This window comes from Eschrichtius robustus, chromosome X, assembly GCF_028021215.1.
Source record: "Eschrichtius robustus isolate mEscRob2 chromosome X, mEscRob2.pri, whole genome shotgun sequence".
NCBI classification, from domain to species: domain Eukaryota; kingdom Metazoa; phylum Chordata; class Mammalia; order Artiodactyla; family Eschrichtiidae; genus Eschrichtius; species Eschrichtius robustus.
The window spans coordinates 99311180-99334877 of record NC_090845.1 but is presented as its reverse complement, the minus strand read 5'-3'; the positions used below and the strand labels follow the sequence as shown (position 1 = coordinate 99334877).

Genomic DNA, 23698 nt, shown 5'->3' with positions numbered 1-23698 from the left:
GACTGACTTCTTTGATCCTGATCTAATTTTTTTCTTGCTGACAGCCTCCATGGCAGGCGACACGGTAGATGGTGGGAGTTAAGAAAGACTTTTCTCCTCTGACCATTGCCTGTTCCTAATGGAACCACTAAAGGTTCACTGCTACCGGCTTTTTTTCCTCTGCCTCATAGCCTGGCTTACTTCTCAAGAGCCCACCCCCCACCCCACATCCTCTGCTCCTACCAGGGGACTTTCCCTCATTTTCCATTACCTCCGCAGAGTGGGGACTCAATCAATAACCAGGGAAGTCTGTCCCTAGCCCACTACTCTTAAACGAGCTCTAACTACAGTGCTTGACACATAGTAGGCACTCAGATGTTAATTGTTGTTGTTTTTACTATTTAACCTCTCTGAGGCTCAATTTTCTCATCTGCAAAATGGGTGTAAATATAGTACCAACCTCCTGGGCTTAGTCAATATATAGAAAATGCTTTTAAAAGTATCCAAAACAAAGGAAGTTCTGTATACATCTAATCTGTGACTGTTATGACTACTACTAATGCCTTGAGAGCACACAGAATGTGAGGTGAAAAGAGAAACGTGTGTGTGTGTGTTGGGGGTACTTTGGGGGAAAAGAGTTCTGTTTGGGTTATGCATTTGAAATGCCCACTGGGCAGTTGAACATTGAGGTCTGAAGTTTAGCAGGGAGGCAGAGAGGAAATTTTCTCACTTTAACGAATATAGTAAATGCCTGTAAAGTCCCTGGGGTGTGAAATGTTACATAACATACAGGATTGTTCCTCCCCTTCAGAAGCTTACCGTTGTAAGAAAGCCAAGTCAAGGGTTCTAGGTATAAATGTAACATGAGGTAAGCTCTAAGTGATAGATACCACAAGGAAGAAGCAAGGTGGTCTGGGCTCAAGAAGGAGGGACTGCCTCTGGCTGGGGCAATCAGGGAAGGCTTCCAAAAGGAAGTGATGTTCTCTGATTTAATAACTCTCTGTAGCCTTTCCTTATGACTCTAAGTGCCTGCTGATTTGTCCTGTCTCTGAATGCCCTGAGTGCCTACGTTGTGGTGCCTCATAACAAAGTCATGAGCTTTTCCTAATGCTAAATGGATCTAATTTGAATGACTAGACTTTATTCTGACTTTTCTTTTTATAAAATGGTGGTAACAGAAGATCAAAGGGGCATAGTTTTTTTTTTTTTTTCATGTCCTTACTTGGCAAAATAATCTCTGGATTTGGAGGGGAGTGGCCTTCACTGGTCTGTTGAGAGCCAGCCATCTGGGAACCTGACACCTTTACCATCTGTAGCGCTTGTGCAGGAGTCTGAACACAAAACTTATCGTCCCATTACTTCTTTCACGTGAGTTTGGCTGGCCTCTCAGTGGGATCCTGCAGGCAGAATCACTGTCTGTCACTCTCTCTTGTTGGGACCCTCTCCCCTTGTGCGCCACACAGAACCGGGCACAGCACGTGTACAGAGCTACTTGTTAAAATGCCTTAACTGAATCACGTGGACCTTGCATCCCCTTGGCTGTGAGCAAGTCAGATTCTGTTCTGCCTTGGGTTCAGCATGGGAATCAGTCACTAAAGTCAGGTGATTATTTAGACAGCTGGCAGGTAGGTCCCTTATAGCTAGATAACTGGCTGATATGAGGTACTCACTTTAAACTGTTAAGGGTGGTTAGTAGTTTTACATATTACCACTTCCTACAAACATGAATATAACTTCAAGGCCTTAACCCAAAGCAACAAATGATGTGGACATTTCAATCACTGCGGCAAGGCCAATGGGGAAGATACTGGAAAATTCAGCTTTCTGCAGGTCTCAGCTCATACCATCCAGAGATTGATAGAGTACAGTGTTTAAGAGCTTAGTCTATGGTCAGCCAAGCTAGGGCTCCCGTCCTGGCTCCACTACTTACCAAGAATGTGAGCTTGGGCTCAGTCTCATCGTCTATAAAATGGGTATGATACTGATATCTGCCTTTAGGGTTGCTGTGAGATGATCTGTGTGAAAATCTGGTACAGTGTCTGGCACACTATAAGAACTCATTGTATGGTAGTTAATCTGACTATGTTAAGAATATGGGAACATATGTATATGTATAACTGATTCACTTTGTTATAAAGCAGAAACTAACAAACACACCATTGTAAAGCAATTATACTCCAATAAAGATGTTAAAAAAAAAAAAAAAAAGAATAGCTCCTAGTTGCAACTCCTAAGGGACTTGACTTACCTATCAGACTTCACCCCCTACATACACTGAGGGCAAAACTTCCCAAATTGTTCTACAGGTTCAAGGCAATCGCTATTAAAAACCCAGTTTCCTTTTTTGCATAAATTGACAAGAAGATCATAAAATTCACATGAAATGCAATGGAGGCAGAATAGCCAAAACAATTTTGAAAAAGAGCGAAGAATTTAGAAGATTCGTGCTTCCCGATTTCAAAAGTTACTACAGAGCTACTGTAATCAAGACAGTGGGGTACTGGCATAAGGATACACTTATTGATAAGTGGAATAGAATTAAGAATCCAAAAATAAACCCTTACATTTATGGTTAGTTGATTTTCAACCAGGGTACCAAAACGATTAAATGGGGAAATAGTAGTCTTTTCAAAAAATGGTGCTGGGACTGATCTTGGGTGGCCTCGGCCTGCACTGGCTTGAAGCAGGATTTCGATTCCCCCGCCAGAGATTGAAGTCAGGCCTCAGCAGTGAGAACACTGAATCCAATCATTAGACCATCAGGGACAGTAGCCAGTGACAAGGCCCTGGCCTGTCGGCTTTGCAGAAATGAATTTCCACAAAGAGACGGAAAGTGGTGAAACAAGTGTTTATCAGGAGGAAAAAGAGTACGTGTGAATAGACTCACACGGGCAGGCTCAGAGACAGAGTTACACCACGTGGTAATTTGAATCACCTATATGGGGCATTTCTTCCGGGTTTCCTGTGGCCAATCACCTCACTTTGCCTGGCTCTGAGTCTGTATTTGGCTTATCTCAGGGTTCTCCCCTGTGTGCGAGCACACCTCTTAACCAAGATGGATTCTAGCGAAGAGGCCTATGGGTAGGTTGACATCACTTACTATGGGGTGGCGCCTCCTCCCTTTTTGACCCCCCCCAAGGAGGCTTTCTGCGCACGTGTAGTTGGGAAGGTCTCCTTGACCTCGAGAATGAGAAATATGTGGTCTCTTTATCTGTTATCTGGGCAGGGCTTAGCTCCTCCTTGCTCCTGCTATCATCTTTGTCTTGGAGTATCTGTCCACAGGGGACAGACTCTAGCTGCTCAGCCTGGGGCCCATCTATCACCTGCCTCAGGACAAGTGAATATCCACAGGCAAATAAATGAAGTTGGACCCCTTCCTCATACAATATGCAAAACTTAATTTAAAATGGATCAAAGACCTAAGTATAAGAGGTAAAGCTATCAAACTCAGAGACAAACACATAGGTGTAAATCTTTGTGACCTTGGATTGAGTGATGGTTTCTTATATATGGCTGCAACAGCACAAGCAACAAAAGAAAACATAAAACGGACTTCATCAAAACTAAAAACTATTGCTCTAGGCTCTGTACAGTTTGGCCTTTATAGTGCAATCAAGCATACAACACATAGGCACTGCTGTTTTTCCTGCAGTCCCTCTTTGTGAGGCATTCTCGAAATCAACTAGAGATTGGTTAAATAAACTCAAATTGGAACTTCAATATGCAAGCAGGAATTAGGATTGTGCTTTCAAAGCTCACAGATGTGTTTGGATTAGATACTACATGGTGGCTTAAGACAAGTTTGTTTTACAGTATTCTAATTGCAGTTTGTTCTGCCAGAGTCCATACCACCCCATACTACTCTTGTCAGATATAAAAATAGAAAATAAAAACCTGTTCAACTTTAAAATTATTATGTTCAGCCAAATCGAAAATCAGAGCAGAGGCATTGAAAATAAAGGTTAGATGGTCATATCCACTATTAAAAGAAGTTTCACATCTGCACTTTTGCTTTAGGGGAGAGTGATTTCTTGGGTCAGAGTTATTGGGGATACACAAGGAGAAGAAGTCCTAGGAGACCATAAAGACCATGGCAAAGTGGTCCAAATATCTGGTTCTGGCAGCAGCTGGGGGACAATACTGTAGAAGAGCAAACTACAAATTGCTGCCTGTTTTGTGAATAAAGTTTTATTGGCACACAACTACACCCATTCATTTACATACTATGTATCGCTGAGTTTGTGCTGAAACAGCTGAGTTGAGTCTTTGCAACAGGGACGATATGGTCTGCGAAGTCCCAAATATTTACTATCTGGCCCTTTACGGAGAAAGTTTGCTGACCCCTGCTGTGTAACACCAGTACTACAGTCTGGATATCTCCATTTAGATGTCCCACAGGCAAATCTAACTCAGCAGGTATAAAAATGCATGCATCTCCATAAACTTGTTCCAGCTTCAGTGTTCCCACTCTCGATTAATGGCACTACTGTCCACCGATTCACCCAAAAGAGAAGCCTCCCTCCCTTTTACCCTCTCACCCTATATATTACTTCACTTCCCACCCATCACCACATCCTGCCAATTCTACCTCCTCACTATATTTTGAATCTGAGCACATCTCTCCATTTCCACTGCCATTACCTTAGTCTGAGTCACGATCGTTTTGTACAACATTGACAACAGCTTTCTAACTGGTCTTCCTGCCCCTAGTTTTGCCCACCCTCTGCCCCCAGTCCATTTTCTACTCAATAACCATAAGGATCTTTCTAATGTCCAAATCTGATTCTGGCACATGCATAATGATATGTGCAGCTAAGATTTAATGATCCCTTACTATGTGCTAGACATAGTTCTAAGTGCTTCATGTATAGTAACTGATCTTAATCCTCACGTGAATCCTATATGGCAGATGCTGTTATTAACTCCATTCTTTAGATGAAGACTTTGAAGAACAGAGAGAACCAGTGCAATCTAGCTCAAGTGTCTATAGTCTTAACTACTCTACTATACTGCTCTACACACACACACACACACACACACACAAACCTATCATTTATGGCTTCTCATTGCTCTTAAAATGAGTCATACTATTTATAATGGCCAAAGACTATCATTTTTTTTTTGAGTTGTGTAGCCCTTTATTAGTGACTAAAATAGAAGGTATCTGTTGTACAACACGGGTAGTAATTGACTCTAACTGGAGATTTTTATATTCTAATACAGATCATTTATAAATGCAATTTCTTTATTAAAAAGCTTCCACCCTTTTTGTTTGTTTGTGTACAATTTGCAAAACTATTCTGAAAGCGGAGTATATGTGCACAAGTCTGCAAAGAGTGCAAATTCAGGATATGGTAAATGCTTTACAAGTTACTTTCCAAAAACTGACTGCCACAACTGTTCCAGAGACTATCATTTTGATCTTCTGCAACCCCTGCCTACCTCTCCAGCCTCACCTCTTGCCATCCACAGCCTTGCAGCTCAAGCAGCCGTCTCCCCAGACTGCTCTACCTCCCCATACCAGTCCTGCTCTTTTTCACCTCCATGCCTTTAGTCATGTTATCCCCGCTACTTTGGCTGTTTACTCTCTTCCCGTCTCCCTCACTACACCTAACCAGCTTCTACACATCCTTTAATGCTCCACTCAGGTCTCACCTGCTCCAGGAAGCCTTTGCAGAGCAGTCCAAATTTGCCCTTCCTTTGTGCTCCCATTATGCCTTGTTTTCCTATCCATTTCCATGCCCTTACCAGGCTGTTTCGTAACTGCCTTTTTATATATGTGTCTCCCTCACTAGACTGTGTGCTCCCAGTGCTTCTCCCATTGCATCCAAATATTTCGCTTTACCCTTCTACTTTTCTATACTTTTTTTTTCTAGGACCTTTTCGTCCCAGCCTTTGGCATAAGCTATAATGCCAAGAAGAGTAGAAAGGGACTGTATAGGATTTTGTCTTTTTGTGTGTAAATGTGTGAAAAGGAGATGTGAGGACATAAGGGGGATCATGAACATCTTTGGAGAAAATGAGATCACATGATAAAAAGACTTTAGAGCTTTTTTTTTTTTTTTTTGTCATCTAGTAATAGTAAACTGCTTTAGGGTAGGCTAGTCCCTAAAATGGATAATGGCTCAAGCACAATAGAATTATCTCAGTCATGTAACTGTCCAAGACACATATTCTTGGTCAACGAGATAGTTCTCCTCCACATGGTCACTGAAGGACACGGCCTGACAGAAGCCCCTAGGCCACCCTGAGTTACCACACCCCACTCAGCAAGAAGGGGGAGAGAACATGGAGGAGCACCCATGGGGGACATATATAGTCCAGGCCGAGAGGTGCCACTCATCATTTCTCCTCACATTCCATTATTGAGAACTTGGTCATGTGGCCGCGCCTCGCTGCAAGGGAGCCTGGGAGATGTAGTCCAGCCTGTGCTCAAGGAAGAGAAGAATGGTTTTGGTGGGAAGCTAGTGACCTTCACAGATATACTGACAGTAAAATTGGGCTAGTGTACCTTGGGCGTTAGGTAAATGATGGAAGAATTTTATTTCCTTTGTACTAGTAAGCTGTATGGTGCAGTGCTGTTTAACCGTTCCCATGGGAAGCTGGAGTAATCAGATAGAGGCAATATTTAAAATCATTGCTGACAGTTAAGCTCCCTATTGAGTTGCTTACCAGGAAGTAGCAGCCGGAGGGTGACTTGCAATGCTGATGATCTCTTAACTATTAATCACTGACACTTTGTAGATTGCCTTTAAGTAAAATCCCAGCTGAGTTAGATACTGTCTTATAATATTGGCCCCCAAATAGCTTTGCCTCCTTTGCATGTCTAGACTAGAGAGCGTGTTAAATAAATGGCAAAGTAGCAACCTGATTCTTTGCTAGCCAACCAAGAGGTGCTCAGAACCAAAAGGGAAAAAAGAAAACATCAAAAAGGGAACTCATTTCCATTCCAAACCACAGCCACAGGCATGAGCTTATTTGCTGCCAGTTTGTGTTTGCCCAAAGTACACATTTGTTGATGACCTCATGTAAGCTAGGGGGATGAGTAAAAGTGAATCCATTTGAAATGAAACATCCCCATGATTCTCTACTAAGAGGCATGTACATTCCCAGGAGAACTTTGTAAAACAGCTGCCCAGGCTCTACTCCCCAGGGAGGCTCATTTAGTCAGCCTGTGGTGTGACTTGGGAATTGGGATTTTTTTTTCATGTTCCCTGGATGATTCTGATGCAGAGCCAGGTTCGGGGAAGCATCTCCCTAACACAGTGGGAGGGGGAATAGGGGGCCATGCCAAAGCACAAACCAGAGTGATTGATTTTGTTTAATGTATGAAACAAACAATCAACCCTAAGGAAGATCTAGTCTCCTAGCTTGACATGTAGAGCTGTCTCTGAGGTTAGACCCACGCGTGGGAGCCTGGAGATCAGGCCTCCTCTGGGGATTGGCTGTGCAGCTGGCTGTAAACTAGGAGAGCTATTATGAATGTAGACTTCCACCTGGACATCCCAGATGCCTGACTTGTTCTCTTCTTTTCCCAGTTTGTGGCCCAGCCCAACTGCCAACAGTTGCTTGCCACTCTGTGGTACGATGGCTTCCCTGGATGGCGGCGGAAACACTGGGTAGTCAAGCTTCTGACGTGCATGACCATTGGGTTCCTGTTTCCCATGCTGTCTATTGCTTATCTGATCTCACCCAGGAGCAACCTTGGGCTGTTCATCAAGAAACCCTTTATCAAGTTTATCTGCCACACAGCGTCATATCTGACCTTCCTCTTCATGCTTCTCCTGGCTTCTCAGCACATCATCAGGACGGACCTCCATGTGCAGGGGCCTCCCCCGACTGTAGTGGAATGGATGATATTGCCTTGGGTTCTCGGTGAGTCAAAGAGACCAGGAGCTATGGCCAGACTGCCTGCTGGTCCTGTCTAAAGAAACTACTGGAATAGGCGGTTGGACTGGCCCTGAACTAGGGCGCCTTCCCTCTGTGCATTGGGGTAGTCCTTTGTTGGGAGTGTCAGAAATGTGGTTCCTTCTTCCCCAGGCCCTGGCCGCTCAGCACCACAGGGTTCACCGTGAGAGTGACAGTGTCCCCAAGGCTTGTTTCAGCTAACCTAACGTCATCAAGGACAAGGAAGTTGTCCGTCAGTTGATTTAGAGGGAAAGCCAAGTGTTAAGTCAGGACAGGCTCAGGTAAGCTAGGCAGGGCAAGTGCGGATCAGTCTATTCAATGCCTTCTTTCCCATAACTGGGGTTGGGGGGGAGGGGTGGCACTTGGATCTGCTGCTTTCTTGCGACTACTCCACACAATCCCAGTACTTATTCAGGGTCCACATCTTATTTGGATACTGATTTCACAAACAGGAGGGAAACCTTGGGAAATCCACACAGTTCATGGTTAAAGCAGCCTTACCAGAAGCCTGCAGGCATAATTCCATTGCACTGGACCCTCCAATGCATTGCCATCCTCCAAGTCCTTGCTGCTCGAACTGTGGTCCCCAAACCAGCAACGTCAGCATCATCTGGGAACCTGTGAGACATGCAGAATCTCAAGTCTCACCCTGGGTCTGTGGAATCAGAATCGGCATGATCCCCGGTCGATTCGCACATATTTTAAAGTCTGAGACTCACTGCTTTAGACCACAGCCATACCTTTTACTGCTTTCCACATTCCAAGGCTAAAGAAACATCTATGCCATCAGGCAGAATTCCATGAAACCCACACGCAATGAGAGGAGAGAGGAGAAAAGAGGATTCTAAATTATTCTGGGCCCCATAGCCTAGCTTCAGTCCCAACATCCAGTACTTTGGACCACGGCCAGCTTTTGCTCACCTCAAAACTCATTGAGAAGTTTTCCCTCTAGCACATAGTGGAAACTAAGGACTATGGGATAATATTGACCTAAATAATTCATTGATGAAATTACCCCTACTCTAAAATGGGAACAGGGTAGAATCAGACGCCCTGAATTGCAACAACATTCCAGTAACTGTGGTAACAATGTAAAAGTGAGTAGTATCCAGAAAATTATAACATATAGGCATCTTTAGGTAAAGCCTATCCTTGGCAAGTTCAAGACAGGGAGGTGAGGTAGTAAAGAAAGAAGAAAGTTATTACTATCTCTAGGGGCTCCACTGACCCCCAATTCATTCATTGATTTCCTCTTTCTTCATTTGGGGGAATCCTGCTATGATGTCTAGTCTGCCGCTGTGAAGAAATAAACCTTTTGCCTCCATTCTTCAGGTTTCATTTGGGGGGAGATTAAGGAAATGTGGGATGGTGGATTTACTGAATACATCCATGATTGGTGGAACCTGATGGATTTTGCAATGAACTCACTCTACCTGGCAACTATTTCCTTGAAGATCGTGGCCTATGTCAAGGTAACTTGGAACGTTCGCCATTTTTCTTAAACAATGATTTTGGTTACATTAAGCTTTAGCTGTGGGAGCATAAAAAGTTTAGGAGGAGGGGCTTCCCGGGTGGCGCAGTGGTTGAGAATCTGCCTGCCAAGCAGGGGACACGGGTTCGAGCCCTGGTCTGGGAAGATCCCACATGCCACGGAGCAACTAAGCCCGTGCGCCACAACTGCTGAGCCTGTGCGTCTGGAGCCTGTGCTCCGCAACAAGAGAGGCCGCGATAGTGAGAGGCCCGCGCACCGCGATGAAGAGTGGCCCCCACTTGCCGCAACTAGAGAAAGCCCTCGCACAGAAACGAAGACCCAACACAGCCATAAATAAATAAATAAATAAATAGATAGATAGATAGATAGATAGATAGATAAATAAATAATGCCCATTAAAAAAAAAAAAGTTTAGAAGGAAAGTGCTGATGACAGTTCAGTCCATGCGGAAAAGTACCATAAAACAGACATTCTGTCAGTGGTTTGTAAGCAGTGTCCACCTAACCAAAGAAAGTGGAGAATGGAGCAATTTGCAAATGAATTCATAGCTTCTTCAACTCTAACAGTCACCCATCTCAGTTAGCGTTTACGTCCTCTCTACAATGTCCTCGCCAAGAAGATGGCCCACTGATGCTTGCACAGGGCAGAGACTAGGAAAGTCACTGAATTTCCAGAAACCTCTCTCAATACTTGTCACTTCATTAAAAAGTGCTACTTTGTATTTTTCTAATAGTATTCTCCCTGTGACACATCCATTAGTAATCCTTCCTCCCTGTAGGGTCAAACAGAACAAGGCTGTTCCTTCTCCATAAAGTGCTTCCAATATGAAGTCATCTCTCCCTAACCCCCTGAGTTGTCTCTTCTCAGAGCTAAATAGTCACACTTCCCTCAAGTGTTCTTCATAGGATAGGGAGCAGAGCCCTAGAATCACATCACTTCCACCACCAGGATGATCATTCAAGCTGTTATGAATCCCACCTTTCGAGTATCACCCAACCTATGTCTCTCTACGAATCTAGATAACACACACACACACACACACACACACACACACACACACCACCTTGATGTTGTCCCTGCACAAGGTACAGCCTGAATTATCCTGAAAAATAGCTTCATGTCCAGCACCTCATGCTGGGTAGTCACAGGCTCTGAGTTCGAGTTTGGTGCTCATTAGATAATGGAATGGCTGTGCTCCCTATACCCTGAATTGAACTGCTCCAGCGTGAGAAAGGCTGACAACTCCATCTCCAAGATTGTCTAGTCAGTCATGCTTTTTGGCACTAAATCCCACATGAAGGAGTTTTAGAATGGGAATATGGCTGTCCCCCAAATCGCCAACTTAGTTTATTTTTATATCCCTAATATGCATATTGCATAAATTTTAAGACCTTTGGAGTTAGTTACATGGAGCGTGAATATTGAATGCAGTCCTGAAACATTTTTGAAAGCCTAAGAGTATGCTTTCACTTGTGGTGATCGTTTAACACATACTTACAACTTCATTACAAGAAAAAGCTGGTAAGGAAAATGTTTGAATCTCTGGTTAATGTGCCTGGATGAAATCCATGTCATTCTGGCACTCTGCTGACTAAGTAACACTGTTTGCCTAAAAAAAAAATTTCTTCCTTTGGCAGTGGTATTTATATCCTGGAGGGACAATAAATTATCAATCTAGAAATTGGTGGGTTCTGCTTCAACAGGAAAGTTTAGAATAAATGATCAAAAGGATTAACCCTTGGGGATGTGAAAATGTGTCAACAGATGCCCAACATTAGTTAATCACATAACCTGTCCAATTTCACTGGCAAGCCTTCCAAGGACCAGATACTTCCCCACCATAGACTGTAAGGATAAATCAGCTCTACTAAACTGAGTAAATGCCCCTCAACTGACATTTAACCCAAAAAGAGACATTTGCCAAGAAGTTGGAGTCCTTCTCAAGAAAGGAGAAGTTACAAAGCAAGACATTCCACATGCAGACTGGATTTTCATTGAGAAATTATCAATGGGCAGTCTGGTCCACTCTTGCACAGAGGCACACCAGTCTGAAATGAACTTCTCCAAGTAGGCTGAGCCAACCTCTATGAGGTAAAGACACAGGGCTGGTCCCCAGGCCCTTTGAAAAATTTCAGATCACCATTGTACTGAGGCAGTACAGAAGCACCATGGCATAAACTGGCCTTAAGAAGATCCTTCATTAGAGTGAAAAACTAGTCAACAGTATATATACTCCACCTCACATTATTTTGCTTTTGAGTTCACCCCCCTTTGAAAAGCGTAGAGGCCAATTTTCAAGCTGCATTCCACCACAAAGAATATAAGAAAAATCACCTGCCTCCCAATATCACTAACTCAAGAGTCAGGAAACGTAAATGTAATCCCTGCTCTGATATTTATGAGCTCGATTAGCTGGATTACCACAGGCCATCCTTCTACCTCTCTGAGCCTCAGACAGTGCCTCTGAAAAATAAAACTGGACTAGATCAATGGATTTCAAGCTTTGAATTGTTTTCCATGGAACCACATCTTGAAATTAAAACTTACGCAGAGCTTCAATACATTGAGGAGCTCAAAGGAATGAATTTGAATCGAGGAATGAATCTTCCAGGCGTTTGATCAGGGGTCAGCAAACTATGATCTGCAGGCCAGATTGGGGCCACTGCCGCCTCTGTTTGTTTATGTTTTGCCTGTTAGTTCTAGAAGGAAAGAGTTGAGTAGTTGCCGCAGGGACCATATAGTACACAAAGCCAAAACTATGTACTATCTGGCCCTTGTCAGAAAAAGTCTGCTGACCTCTACGTAGGCTAAACGAGCTCCAAGTTTATTCCCTGCTATCGTATTCTATAATATCTTTCTCCAAAAATATACATGCAAAGCATAGATTTGCCACGAGAATCACCTTTCACACTTCTGACTGGCCTGCAAATCCAAACTCACCAGCCCATGGGCAGAAGACTTCCCTGTGGTTACAGGTGTGCCTGTGGAGAGAGAAAACCCTAAATTATGAGCTATGCATGTTCCAGTTGAGAGTACCTAGTTTTAAAATATAGGTCTGTTTTGTTATCAGCAAAGAATCTGCATCTTTCACATAGACCACCAAACCTGTAAAGGCCTATCTAACATATGTGCTGTGATATCAACTATCATATATGTAATATTTAATGGAAATAGTGCTAGACTGAGTGTGCAGAGACCTGAGTTTTGGTCCTGGCTCTGCCACCAACTTGCTGTGTGACCTTAAGCAACTCACTCTGCCTCTCTGGATTTCAGCTCCTCCACTCGTAAAACAGGCATAACAATGTCCACCCCTCACAACGATGCAGCAAATGTTTTCTTTAGAAAGAAAAACAGAGAGATACAAGATTTGGCCAAGAGTGTGTAAAACCAATGGGCCACCCCAAGTCTATTTGAAACAGAAGCAAGTTTTCTCCAAACTCCTCTGACAGTGAAGAATATTGGATACACACAATGATTTTAACAACACCAGTTTCCTCAGTTGTTGGAAGCGAAGCACATTTTAGAAATGCTAACAATATAATTTGGCCCTCGATGCAACATTTTCTCCGGAAAGTTGTTTACATTTAGTCCTGAGAAATTGTGATATTTAGATGAGTGCTCAAGTCAATATGCTTCAGATTGAATTCCAGGCAAAATCTACTTCTGTCTTGGGGAAGGTAAAAAGCAATTTCTTATATTTCCATAACACCTCCCCTTATGGAGTACACAGACGTTCACATATGGATACATAATCACAGACATGTGCAGTGGGTAGGAGTAGATATTATCCTCATTCTCTGGTGAAATTGAGAGAGAGAGAGAGGCAGTTTTAAGCGACAAAGCCCAAACTGGAGCTCAGGTCTCACGTCGAAGCCATCTTTCCACAAGGCGACCTCTAATGTTCCAGGAGCTGAAAGCTCAGGCAAGACTGAAAAATGGGCAGCCAACCCCAGAAACCCTGGCTCTTCCCCTCCTTCAACCCCCTGGTTCTTCATCTGTGCTAGAGGGACATTGCAACTTGTAAGACTGTCAAAGGAACAATAAAATATATCCATACACCACTGTGCGGGCAGTACTAAATTTACTACCTGGAAGGTTGACGTGCCATTTGTCATAGTATGGGAGAAAAGAGTATTGGCAGAAAACTCTGAGTAATGACCCTCTAAGGATGCTCTATCAGCCCCAAACTGCAGTCAGCAGGGAAGTCAAGATGAACACTGCACACTGAGGAGACTGAAGCTGTCGCTTGTCCTTCAGTAACTACAAGTCGTCTGCGGTGCTCAGAACAAAATGGGGGATTGGGTAGGAAAGTTGATGTGAAATCTCATTAGGAAGCAGAGTAATCTGGGCATACCTGTGGCTCTGTTCCAGGGACACTTCCCAACAATCTGGTCAACTCACACTTCAAAAATGGCTGTTGATAAACTACAGGTGGTTACTCCAGATAATTGCTCTGAAATTCATTTGTCTACATCTGTGTGCTGGGTATATATTTCGATGAGAGTGGGAGGAAGAGCGTTTAATAGCATCATGTATTGATTGGGTGGGAAAAAAAAGACAAATAGTGCCAACCACGGGGGCAGCTGTTGTATCAATGAATGCTTGATGCTTACTTTCGTGGCTTTATTTGGGTGCAGAAGGGAGGAAAGAGGGGAAAGTTTTCTAAATGCTCGCTCTACCTCTCATCTTGTGCGCTTGTTGTTTCTTCCAGTATAATGGTTCTCGTCCAAGGGAAGAATGGGAAATGTGGCACCCGACTCTGATTGCAGAAGCTCTCTTTGCGATATCCAACATTTTAAGTTCGTTGCGTCTCATATCCCTCTTCACAGCCAACTCCCACTTAGGGCCTCTGCAGATCTCTTTGGGGCGCATGCTGCTTGATATCCTGAAATTCCTCTTTATCTACTGCCTGGTACTGCTGGCTTTTGCCAATGGATTGAACCAGCTTTACTTTTATTATGAGACCAGAGCAATCGATGAGCCCAACAACTGCAAGGGGATCCGATGCGAGAAACAGAACAATGCCTTCTCCACGTAAGACTCCCCCCTTTCCTCTTCTGCCTTTTGTCTGCTTTCTCCTTCTTTGCCCTATTTTCCATCCACAGCTTCATTGCTGCCCCTTGACAGTGCATGCAGAGCTCACTTATGGATCAACCCGAAGGGTCTGAAGTGGAGGAAGGTTCTTCCCTCCCTCCAGGGGACCAGGACAGGAAGTAGAGTTAGGTGAGGGAGGAAAGAGACAAACACACTCGGGCTCCCAGGAACTCATCTAAAGGGTTAGTTCTGAACTATTTTGGTCACATCCCATATTTTTAAAGGAATTCATGGGAAGGGGTAAATAATTCCTCGCTCAAAAAAGCATCACTAACCAAGGAAATGAAACGGCAAGGCTATACCTCTCAACAAGTGATTGCCGAGGCGAATGTAACTGCTCTGAATCAAGAACAAAGAAAAAGGGAGAGTGCAACATTATCTGAATGCACCTTGTGATACTGTGATTAATAATAAGAAATATGTATTTGGTCTTTGTCCCCATTTCTGGCACAGAGCTCCTAAAAGCCTTGGAATTTCCTAAGTGATGAGAACAACAGAGGTGTCTTTGGCTGTGTTAACAAAGTGACTTCTGGACCTCACCTAAGATGGGGGCCGGTTACCCCCATGTGATTAGAGGGTTGGAACTTTCAGTCTCACCCCTCCACCTTCAAGGGAGGGGAGAGGGACTGGAAACTGAGTTCAATCACCAATGGCGAATGATTTAATCAACCATGACTATGTAATGAACCCTCCATAAAAACCCAAAAGGACAGGGTTTGGAGAGCTTCCAGGCTGGTGAGCACATGGAGATTTGGGGAGAGTGGGTGATCAGAGAGGGCAGGGAAGCTCTGCAACCCCGCACATACCTAGCCGTATGCATGTTCTATCTGGCTGTTCCTGAGTTGTATCCTTTTATAATAAACCAGTCATCTAGTCATTTAAATGTTTCTCTGAGTTTTGTGAGGTACTCAAAGCCAAGGAGAGGGCTGTGGGAAGCTCCGATCTATAGCCAGCTGGTCAGAAGCACAGGGGACAACCTGGACTTGTAATTAGCATCTGGGAATGGGGGAAAGGGGAGCAGTCTTGTGGGACTGAGCTCTTAATCCATGGAATCTGACGTTATCTCCCAGGAATGTCAGAATTGAGTTGACTTGTAGGACACCCAACCGGTGTCAGAGAATTGGTGCTATGGGGGGAAAATATCTCCCCATACCCACAGGTTGGAATTGAGTTAAGACCGCTTAGGTGGTGTCAGAGCAATGGGATTTGCTAGAACAGCCCTGGCTCATGGAAACATGTGGTTTGGGAAGAGAAAAATAAATAAAAGGGCAGGGGGATGACGAATCTTTGATTCCTAGATGCAGAAGAGACAGGCTAAAAGTAAGATGAGAGTCAGCTCAACTTCTGGGGTTAAATTAAGGTTTCAGGTGGGCCAAAAGGCACCAAGAAGTGACTGGAAATGTCTCCTTTTCCCACTTGGGACACAGGAGACAGCTCAGGACTCTCCATCCATGAGTCCACTGCCTCTGGACCTATGGAACCCCTGTGCCTTTTCTTTGTAAACCCAACACCTACTTCTCTAGGACCTTTAAGCTTCCAGAATAGCTTTTATTTTCTCACAAATCACTGTTAGGGGAAGCAGACAAGAGAAAGAAAATAAGCACATGTCAGGAAACGTGTTAGGTTCCAGAAGCAGTCCTGAGCTTACCCCGGACTCAGTGTCCTACACCTTGTCCATCTCCAGCCCCTGTTCTGGAGAGTGCCAGTCATCTGGTAATCACAGCACTTACCCCAAGGTTGTGAGAGATTCTTACTCATTAAATTGAGATACAATTTTCCCCCTTAACTCTATAAACTAGGGCAGATCAATGGACTCAGACATTCTCGAAATGTGTTAAATAACAAAGGCCAGGGGGAAAAAAGGGGTTTCTGCCTGACCCCAAGTGGCACCAATAGAGAGGGGAAAAAGCAATGCAATGTAGCCTACCCTTATTATTTGCCCCTAGCAGCACTTCCTAAAATGGATGACAAATAACCACAGTTCACAGGGATATGAATAGACATGAAAACAAGATCTCTGATCAAGTGAGTTTTGGAAATGCTAGGACAAATTTAAGAAGGTTTCTCCACTGCAGGGCTTCTCAGAGACTTTCCATTGTGAATCTACAGTAAAGGGAGAGGTTTTTCCAAATGTATTGACCAAGATGCTATTCCCGTGAATAAAGTTTGGAAAATGTTGACTCGCCCCGTTGCCCATTTTATAGCACCCACCCCCTCCACTAGGCCACACGCCCTCCCTCTCCTCCCAGAACTCAGGGCAAAATCTTGGATGGGGAAACCAGACTTATGTGAAAGGGGAAAAGAGGCCAAAATGGGATGACAAAGAGATACTGCCATTTTGGTGAAGCCAACCAGGAGTGGACAAAGGCAACTGGTCACCTCGCTAGTGCCTCTTGACTAGGAACTTCTTCCTCTCCTGCATTAGTCTAGAGACAGAACTCACATCAACCTGTTTTCAATACAAAGAGCAATTTTGTAGTGGCTTGAGCACCAGGAGACTGTATCTGTTCCCATCAAAGCATTCGACAGAATTGCACACCTGAATGCAAGGTGCCTTCCAGGAGGCCAGGTCCCTGCCAATGACCCTCTCACGTGAATTCTGCTGAGGAAGTTTATGAAATGCCTCCTTGTAAGTCTGTAGTGATTATTAACACCCCTGTTGCCAACTGACATTTGCTCTCATCACTTGCCCAGCAGGGACAATTGACAAGAACGGGCACCTGTCGTACATGAAATTATATCTTGGGGTGTCAGGTATGAAGAAGCATTGTCATGCTGGGGGCAAATCAGCAGTAATGTTACCTTAACTTCCCTTCTAGGTGTTGATTTCTTTTTTCCTCCACAGAAGTCTGACTCAGATTTATGTTTTCCTTTAAATGCCTCAACTCAGGCATTTATAATACCTGCTAAAATACATGCTGCTTAGAGCGTCAGAAAGACTCTGTTTTTAGAGAAGGGGAAAAGGGAGCTTGTTAACAGATCTGACGTAAACTATGGCATCTGCTTGCTGTCACCCTTTTCCTTCTGATTCTCCAGAGATGTCATTGCTATTCTTCAGCTTAAAAAAAGAAAAATTTTCCTGGGCACACAATTCAGGGGGACCTTGTTATCCTTGCTGACAACCACATGACAGTACTGTTGGTGGTTTGAGTTCAGTATTCAATACTGCCAGTACCAGGCCTTCATCCACTGTTGAGAGCAATTGGGAAGGCATCCTTCTGCAGGCACGGGGCTTGGGAAGAAACAGGGCGGAAGTGGCAAAAACCTAACTTGGTGGTCCTGCTTCTCCTTCTGAAGTCCTGACCCTCAACTCCAGATGCCTCCTGAACACACCTGGCTGTGCCGCAGGCCTCTCAAACACAACGTCCACAACTAAATTCCTCATCTCTATATCCCCACCCCAAACCCACTTCCCTCTTAATTCCTCATCTCATTCAATGACACCAGGCAGACTCCCAGGAGTCATCTGGGACTCTCCGCCTCTCCCCCAAGCAACACATCCTGTCTCACACTCAGCCCTGTCAGTTCTACTTCCTAAATATCTCTTAAATCCATCCTCTGTACACACACACACCCCACTGTCTTAGTTCAGGCCTAAACCATCTCTCCCCAAAACTGCTGGGTCTTAAGTGGTCTTAAGTGGTCTTCCTGCCTCCAGTCTTAATTGGTCTCCCTGCCTCCAGTCTTGTCTCCCCCGCAAACAATTTCCCACCCATCACACAGAAGTTTCTAAATACTAGTCTTATCTTGTCGCCCCCTGGTCTCATGGCTGCCTGGGATCTGTATCTTCTCCAGCAGAAAATTCTCCTCTTTCCTATAGCTCACAGGGCCTGGGAATCTGGACCCCGCCTCTCCCGCCTCTCACTCCTCTCCTCCATAGTCAACATCTTGCTCTTCCCAACTTCAGGAGAGCATCTCGGCCCTACAGGCCTTTGCATATGACATGCCACTCCCTCTGCCTGGAATGCCCATCCCCACCTGGCCAGCCTGGCCAACTCTCATCCATCCTTCAAGCATCTGCCAAAGCCTTGCCTGCGCTTTTAAGCCTTTTCTTACCCACTCCGACCCCACTCTCGGTTACAGGCTCCTTCTGTGTTTCCCATGGCATTCTAAGTCCATCTCCATTATAATAGATAACCTATAATAATAAAGTAATGTAATAGATAACATATTTTAGTCATTTGTTGTCTCTCTTACCCACCAGACTGAGACCCCCATTTTAGAGGCCTTGCTCCTACCATAGACATAAAGGGGTTCAACATGCCCATTGAACAACTGAATGAAAGGATGAATTCTAGTAGCAATCCTACCTTTAATTCTAGAAGATTCACTTCTGCTTCTGCCCCCCTCACATGGCTGAAGTATCTAGCCAGCTCTGTCACTCTACTGATCCACTTTGAACTTGCTGTCAGCGAAAACCCTTGGCCTTTCTCCTACCTCCCTCATCCTGTACGTGGGCACTTGGCCAGAGAACAAAGCTCTACATTGATCCCTACTGAACTTCATCTTGTTAGTTCCAGCTCCTTGCTCCAAGCTGTTGAAATCTTGCTGAATCTTGATTCTGTCGTCCACTCTATTAGCTGTCTCTCTCGGTCTTGTATCATCTGAAGATCTAAAAAGCTTGCCACCTATTCTCATCCAAAGCATTGATAAAACTGTCATTCAGGCTTGGTATTCGCTGGGTGGAATATTGGGTGGCTATTAAAATTACATTTATGAAATGTGTGATTTTTAACACATTTTTGACGGGAGACGTACTACGGCCCCAGGTGTTAGTTTCTGCAAAAACCCCCCAATCAATAATGTGTTAAAAACACAAAAATTGTACACACTATGATTGCAACTAACATAGCTGCAACTAGATATGCAGATGATTGACCATCTATAAAGACAATAAAGAAACGTGAAACAACAAGGTTGGATTTAGGTGGGAGGTTAATAAAAGTCATAAAAATAGCATATTTGCTGAGTGCTAGGTCCAGGCACTATTAAAAAAAATGAGCCTGACATGAATTAACTCATTTAATCCTCGCAATCATGCTCTGAGGTAGGCACTATTATTATTGCCCATTTTACAGATTGAGAAATTAGGGTACAAAGCAGTTAAGCAGACTGCTCCCAGTCACAAAGGTGATAGTGACAGAGTCAGGATTTCAATCCAGGCATACAAGTTCCAGTCTGTGCTTGTATCCAGGGATGCAAGTGTGAGACTGATTTTGTAAAGGTATGCAAAATTAGTTGTGTGAAGTTGCAATAGTCATGAATACATGTAAAGCTAAAGAGGACAGAGCCATGACCTAGCAGGTCACTTGGGACCCCCTTGTAGACCATCATCATTCATCTGTGGCTATTCCTACTTAACCAATGGTGATTTCTCTACCCAACATTCAGCCCATATTTTCCCATCTTATTTATGTGGATACAAACTCGGTCCCCATCAAAGGATCTTCTTTTTGTTCTGACCAGGTTTTAAAGGTCCTTATTGAGTATCTTCAGCTTTTTCTCCTAATTTCAGTTCATAGCCTTCCTGCTGTTGTTATCACGGGAAGGGTGCCACTCATTCATACTTTCCTTACTTATGTGCTTCTATAATCTTTTATAGATTTATTCAACATTGATTCAGCAACTCCTATGTGCCAGGCAATGAGGATACTGAGTAAATGGTATCCTTATCCTCAAGAAGTTCATAGTCTAATGGAGAACACAAGTGAACAATTAGAATAGCTGCATTTTTAATGCTTACTATATGCCGAGCACTGTGCCAAGTGTGTTACACGCAGTACTTTATGTGATTAAAAAAAAAAAAAGAAAGAAAAGGTGGTTAAGTGTTTGGACTCCAGAGTCAGAAGAGCTGGGTATAAATCCTACCTCTGCCATTTTCTGCCTGTGTGACCACTCTGTGCCTCAGTTTCTCATCTGGAAAAAAAAAAAGAATAGTAGCTACTTCATAGGGTTATTTTGAGAATCAAATATTACAATGCGTGCCTGGCACATAGTAAGAGCACAATAAATGATAGCAGTTAGTATTTATCCTACAAATGACCATGTTAGAGATGAGGAAACTTGAAGTTTAAAGAGGCTGTGCCACTTTCCCAAAGTCATATGGTTAATAAGTAAAGGTGTCTAAAGTTTGCTCTTAGCCACTCGCCTCTCTTGCCTCTACAGCATGACATGTGCCTTTATGGACTAAGGCTGGGCTGCTATGGGAGAATAAAAGAGGATCATCTAACCCCACCTTGTAGGAAAGGAGTCAGGGGAAACTTCTAGAGGAGGTGGGGCTTCAGCTGAGCCTGGCAGGTCAAACAAGAGTTGGGCAGAGAAGGAGACAGGACAGAAGTAGAGACTAGAGGTTGGGAGTAGGGTGGGAGCACTCCAACCAGAGTTAGAAACTTGTCAAAGGCAGGATGAAATGAGAAATTGCAGGTCTGGGGAACCGCAAAATGGGTAGGGATAACCAAAGAGATGACCATGCCTTTGCTCCATGTGTGTTATCAGCACAACTTGTGAAAGGATGATGGCACTGCTTTCTCCCAAGGAGCCTTTATCTTCCGGTACATCCTTCAGTTCTTCACTGGTCAGAATGAAGTCCAGAGGGGTAAATCTTCTCCATACTCCTGCTACCTTTTTTCCTTTTTTAAAATATTTATTTATTTATTTATGGCTGCGTTGGGTCTTCGTTGCTGTGCACTGGCTTTCTCTAGTTGCGGTGAGCGGGGGCTACTCTTCGTTGTGGTGCGCGGCCTTCTCATTGCAGTGGCTTCTCTTGTTGTGGAGCATGGGCTCTAGGCGTGCTGGCTTCAGTAGTTGTGGCACGCGGGCTCTAGAGCGCAGGCTCAGTAGTTGTGGCACACGGGCTTAGTTGCTTTGCGGCTTGTGGGATCTTCCCGGAGCAGGGCTCGAACCCGTGTTCCCTGCATTGGCAGGCGGATTCTTAACCACTGCACCACCAGGGAAGTCCCTCCTGCTACCTTTTGAAAGATTAAGTCCTCATCTCAAAGACAGGACTTTCAGCAAGGGTCATGAGAACTACAGTTCCCATCTCTATTCTACTGAGCAGCTCTTAGCTTTGTGATCTATTTATGGATGGCTCCCAACATGCACAAATCCCCCTTAACCAGATGGTATGGATTTGTCTTCCCAACAGTTAATATCAAGTCTTCTTGAATCTTTGTATCTTCACTTTGTGCCCCTTGTTGAGCTAGCAAGTTCCATATGTTTGCTGACTCTCTGCTAAATAAAAATGGACTGATTGTTTTCTCTCAGGTCATCTCCTTTAAAATCAAAATAATATTCCTTTGGCATTAGGATCTGCAGTTTGGTCAGCAAGTCTTTCTATCCCTGTGATAATTGTATTATGGACCTGACCACCAAGTACCCCTAGGTAATGGCCCTTTCCCTGTGAATTCAACTGAGTCTAGAAGCCTAGAAGACAGAGCTTCCTATAGATGTCTCATCAAATGTGCTTATCTACCCCAAATGTCAGTCACTCAGTTTATCCGGGCATGCCTTTCAATAAACCAGATTCTCCTAATGGCCAGACCATGTTGTGACATTTTGTGCCTCATGTCAAGGGCATTCTCACTATCAACTGCCAAAACTGAGGAACAATCTTTACCCCTTTTCTTATCTCTTGTACAGTTATACCTATAGGGTCTCCCTAACTAGAATATCACCACAGTTTAGGGCAGATTTTAAATGTCCGGACTTTCACTTTTAGGAAACTTTGTATCAGTCATTGGAATGGCTAGTATTAAACTCTACGCTCAAGCATTAACCATTGCAATTTTCATTGTTATGGGGCTGGGGGTGAAGGAGTGTAACATCATCCATTCTGGAGAAGCAACTGATGAAGTAAGACCCTGCCAACATATTGATGACATACTTGCCCTGGCTTGTGGCCTTGTTGTCTGTCATGCAATCAACAAACACATAATGAGTGCTTTCTATATTCAAGGACACTCAACTTCCAGCGACTCTGGTTCTTCAGTGTCATTCCTACTTGCTGCAGCTGCTTTCTGTTTTTCTGAACTATATATTCCCTGGCTTTTGTTTATCCAGCTGCTGGGCTAGCTTCTTGTGCCGTTGCTGGCCTCCTGCCTGCCCTGACTTCAAATGGACACGGCCAGGTCCTAGATAGGCCTTCCTAACAGAACCAGACTCTTGAACCCTATATCTGCCCCATTTATGAAACTCTGCCTGGCTCTGTGATGCATTGTATTGCCTGGCCCTGACTTGTAGAATCTCCTGGAAATTCAGATCCTGTGATAGGTCTGACTTGCCATATCCTGGTTCTTGTTCCCTGGCCCTTGAAGTCCAGACTCTCATCTTACTGTTGATTCTCAAACGTTTCACCATCTGGCACTTACTTTCATCAAACAAAAAACAGATTTCTTCCTTCTTGGCTAGCTCTCAAGTAATGTGATGCTGAAATGATAGTGGGAGCTAGCCACAATGATTAGAGAAGAGCCATTGAACAGGTTGAAAAGGGCTATGTGCCTGTTGCCCAGGCAGCCCCGAAGGAGGCCCCCTGAGAATCAGGCCACTGCAGAGCACAACCTTCATCAAAATGAACTAACACTCACTGTGCAGCCTACTGAATGTGCAACTGTCAATGGGTTTGGAATCTCCTAGACCTTAATCCAGTGATAACTGTAAGAGTGATATGTCTTCATTCATTTATTCAACAAATACTATTGAGTGCCTATTACGTGCCAGGTACATAGTAGCTGTATGTCTGTCTCTTTCCTCATAGAGCTTACATTCTAGTGGGGATGAACAGAAAATCAACATTTAAACAAAAATTTACTAAATAATATAATCTTAGAGTTTTAAGTGCTACCAAAAAACTGAAACAAGACAACAGGATAGAGAATAACCGGTGAAGCTACTTTAGGTAGAGTGACCCTGGGGACCCTGTCTGAGGAAGTGACATTTGAACTGAGACCTCAATGATGATAAGGAGACAGCCATGCAGAGATCAGGGGTAAGACCACTCCCAGACAGAGGAAATCTTTAAAACATTGCCCATACATACCCCTGAAATGAACCCAAGAACCAATCCCTCAGCCCCTCAAAATATATTGGGCTATAAAAACAACACATTTTGAGCAATTGAAAAGTTACATCTATTCTTAAAGTAGCACTTCTTAACTTCTATGCCTCTTCCGTGTGCTTGGGAAAAGGTTGGTTTGTGCCACCCAGGAGCTGGCTGCACTGTATCGCTGT

The 23698-nt window shown here is 44.0% G+C and overlaps 1 protein-coding gene across 1 annotated transcript in view; it reads left to right on the top strand.

Annotated features, from left to right (window-relative positions):
* Positions 1–23698, top strand: part of TRPC5 (transient receptor potential cation channel subfamily C member 5) — a 143109-nt gene that overhangs the window by 80411 nt on the left and 39000 nt on the right. The window contains exons 3-5 of the mRNA XM_068533301.1: positions 7518–7854; positions 9220–9359; positions 14091–14413. Of these exons, the coding sequence (XP_068389402.1) occupies positions 7518–7854; positions 9220–9359; positions 14091–14413 (800 nt within the window). The remainder of the gene's footprint in view (positions 1–7517; positions 7855–9219; positions 9360–14090; positions 14414–23698) is intronic.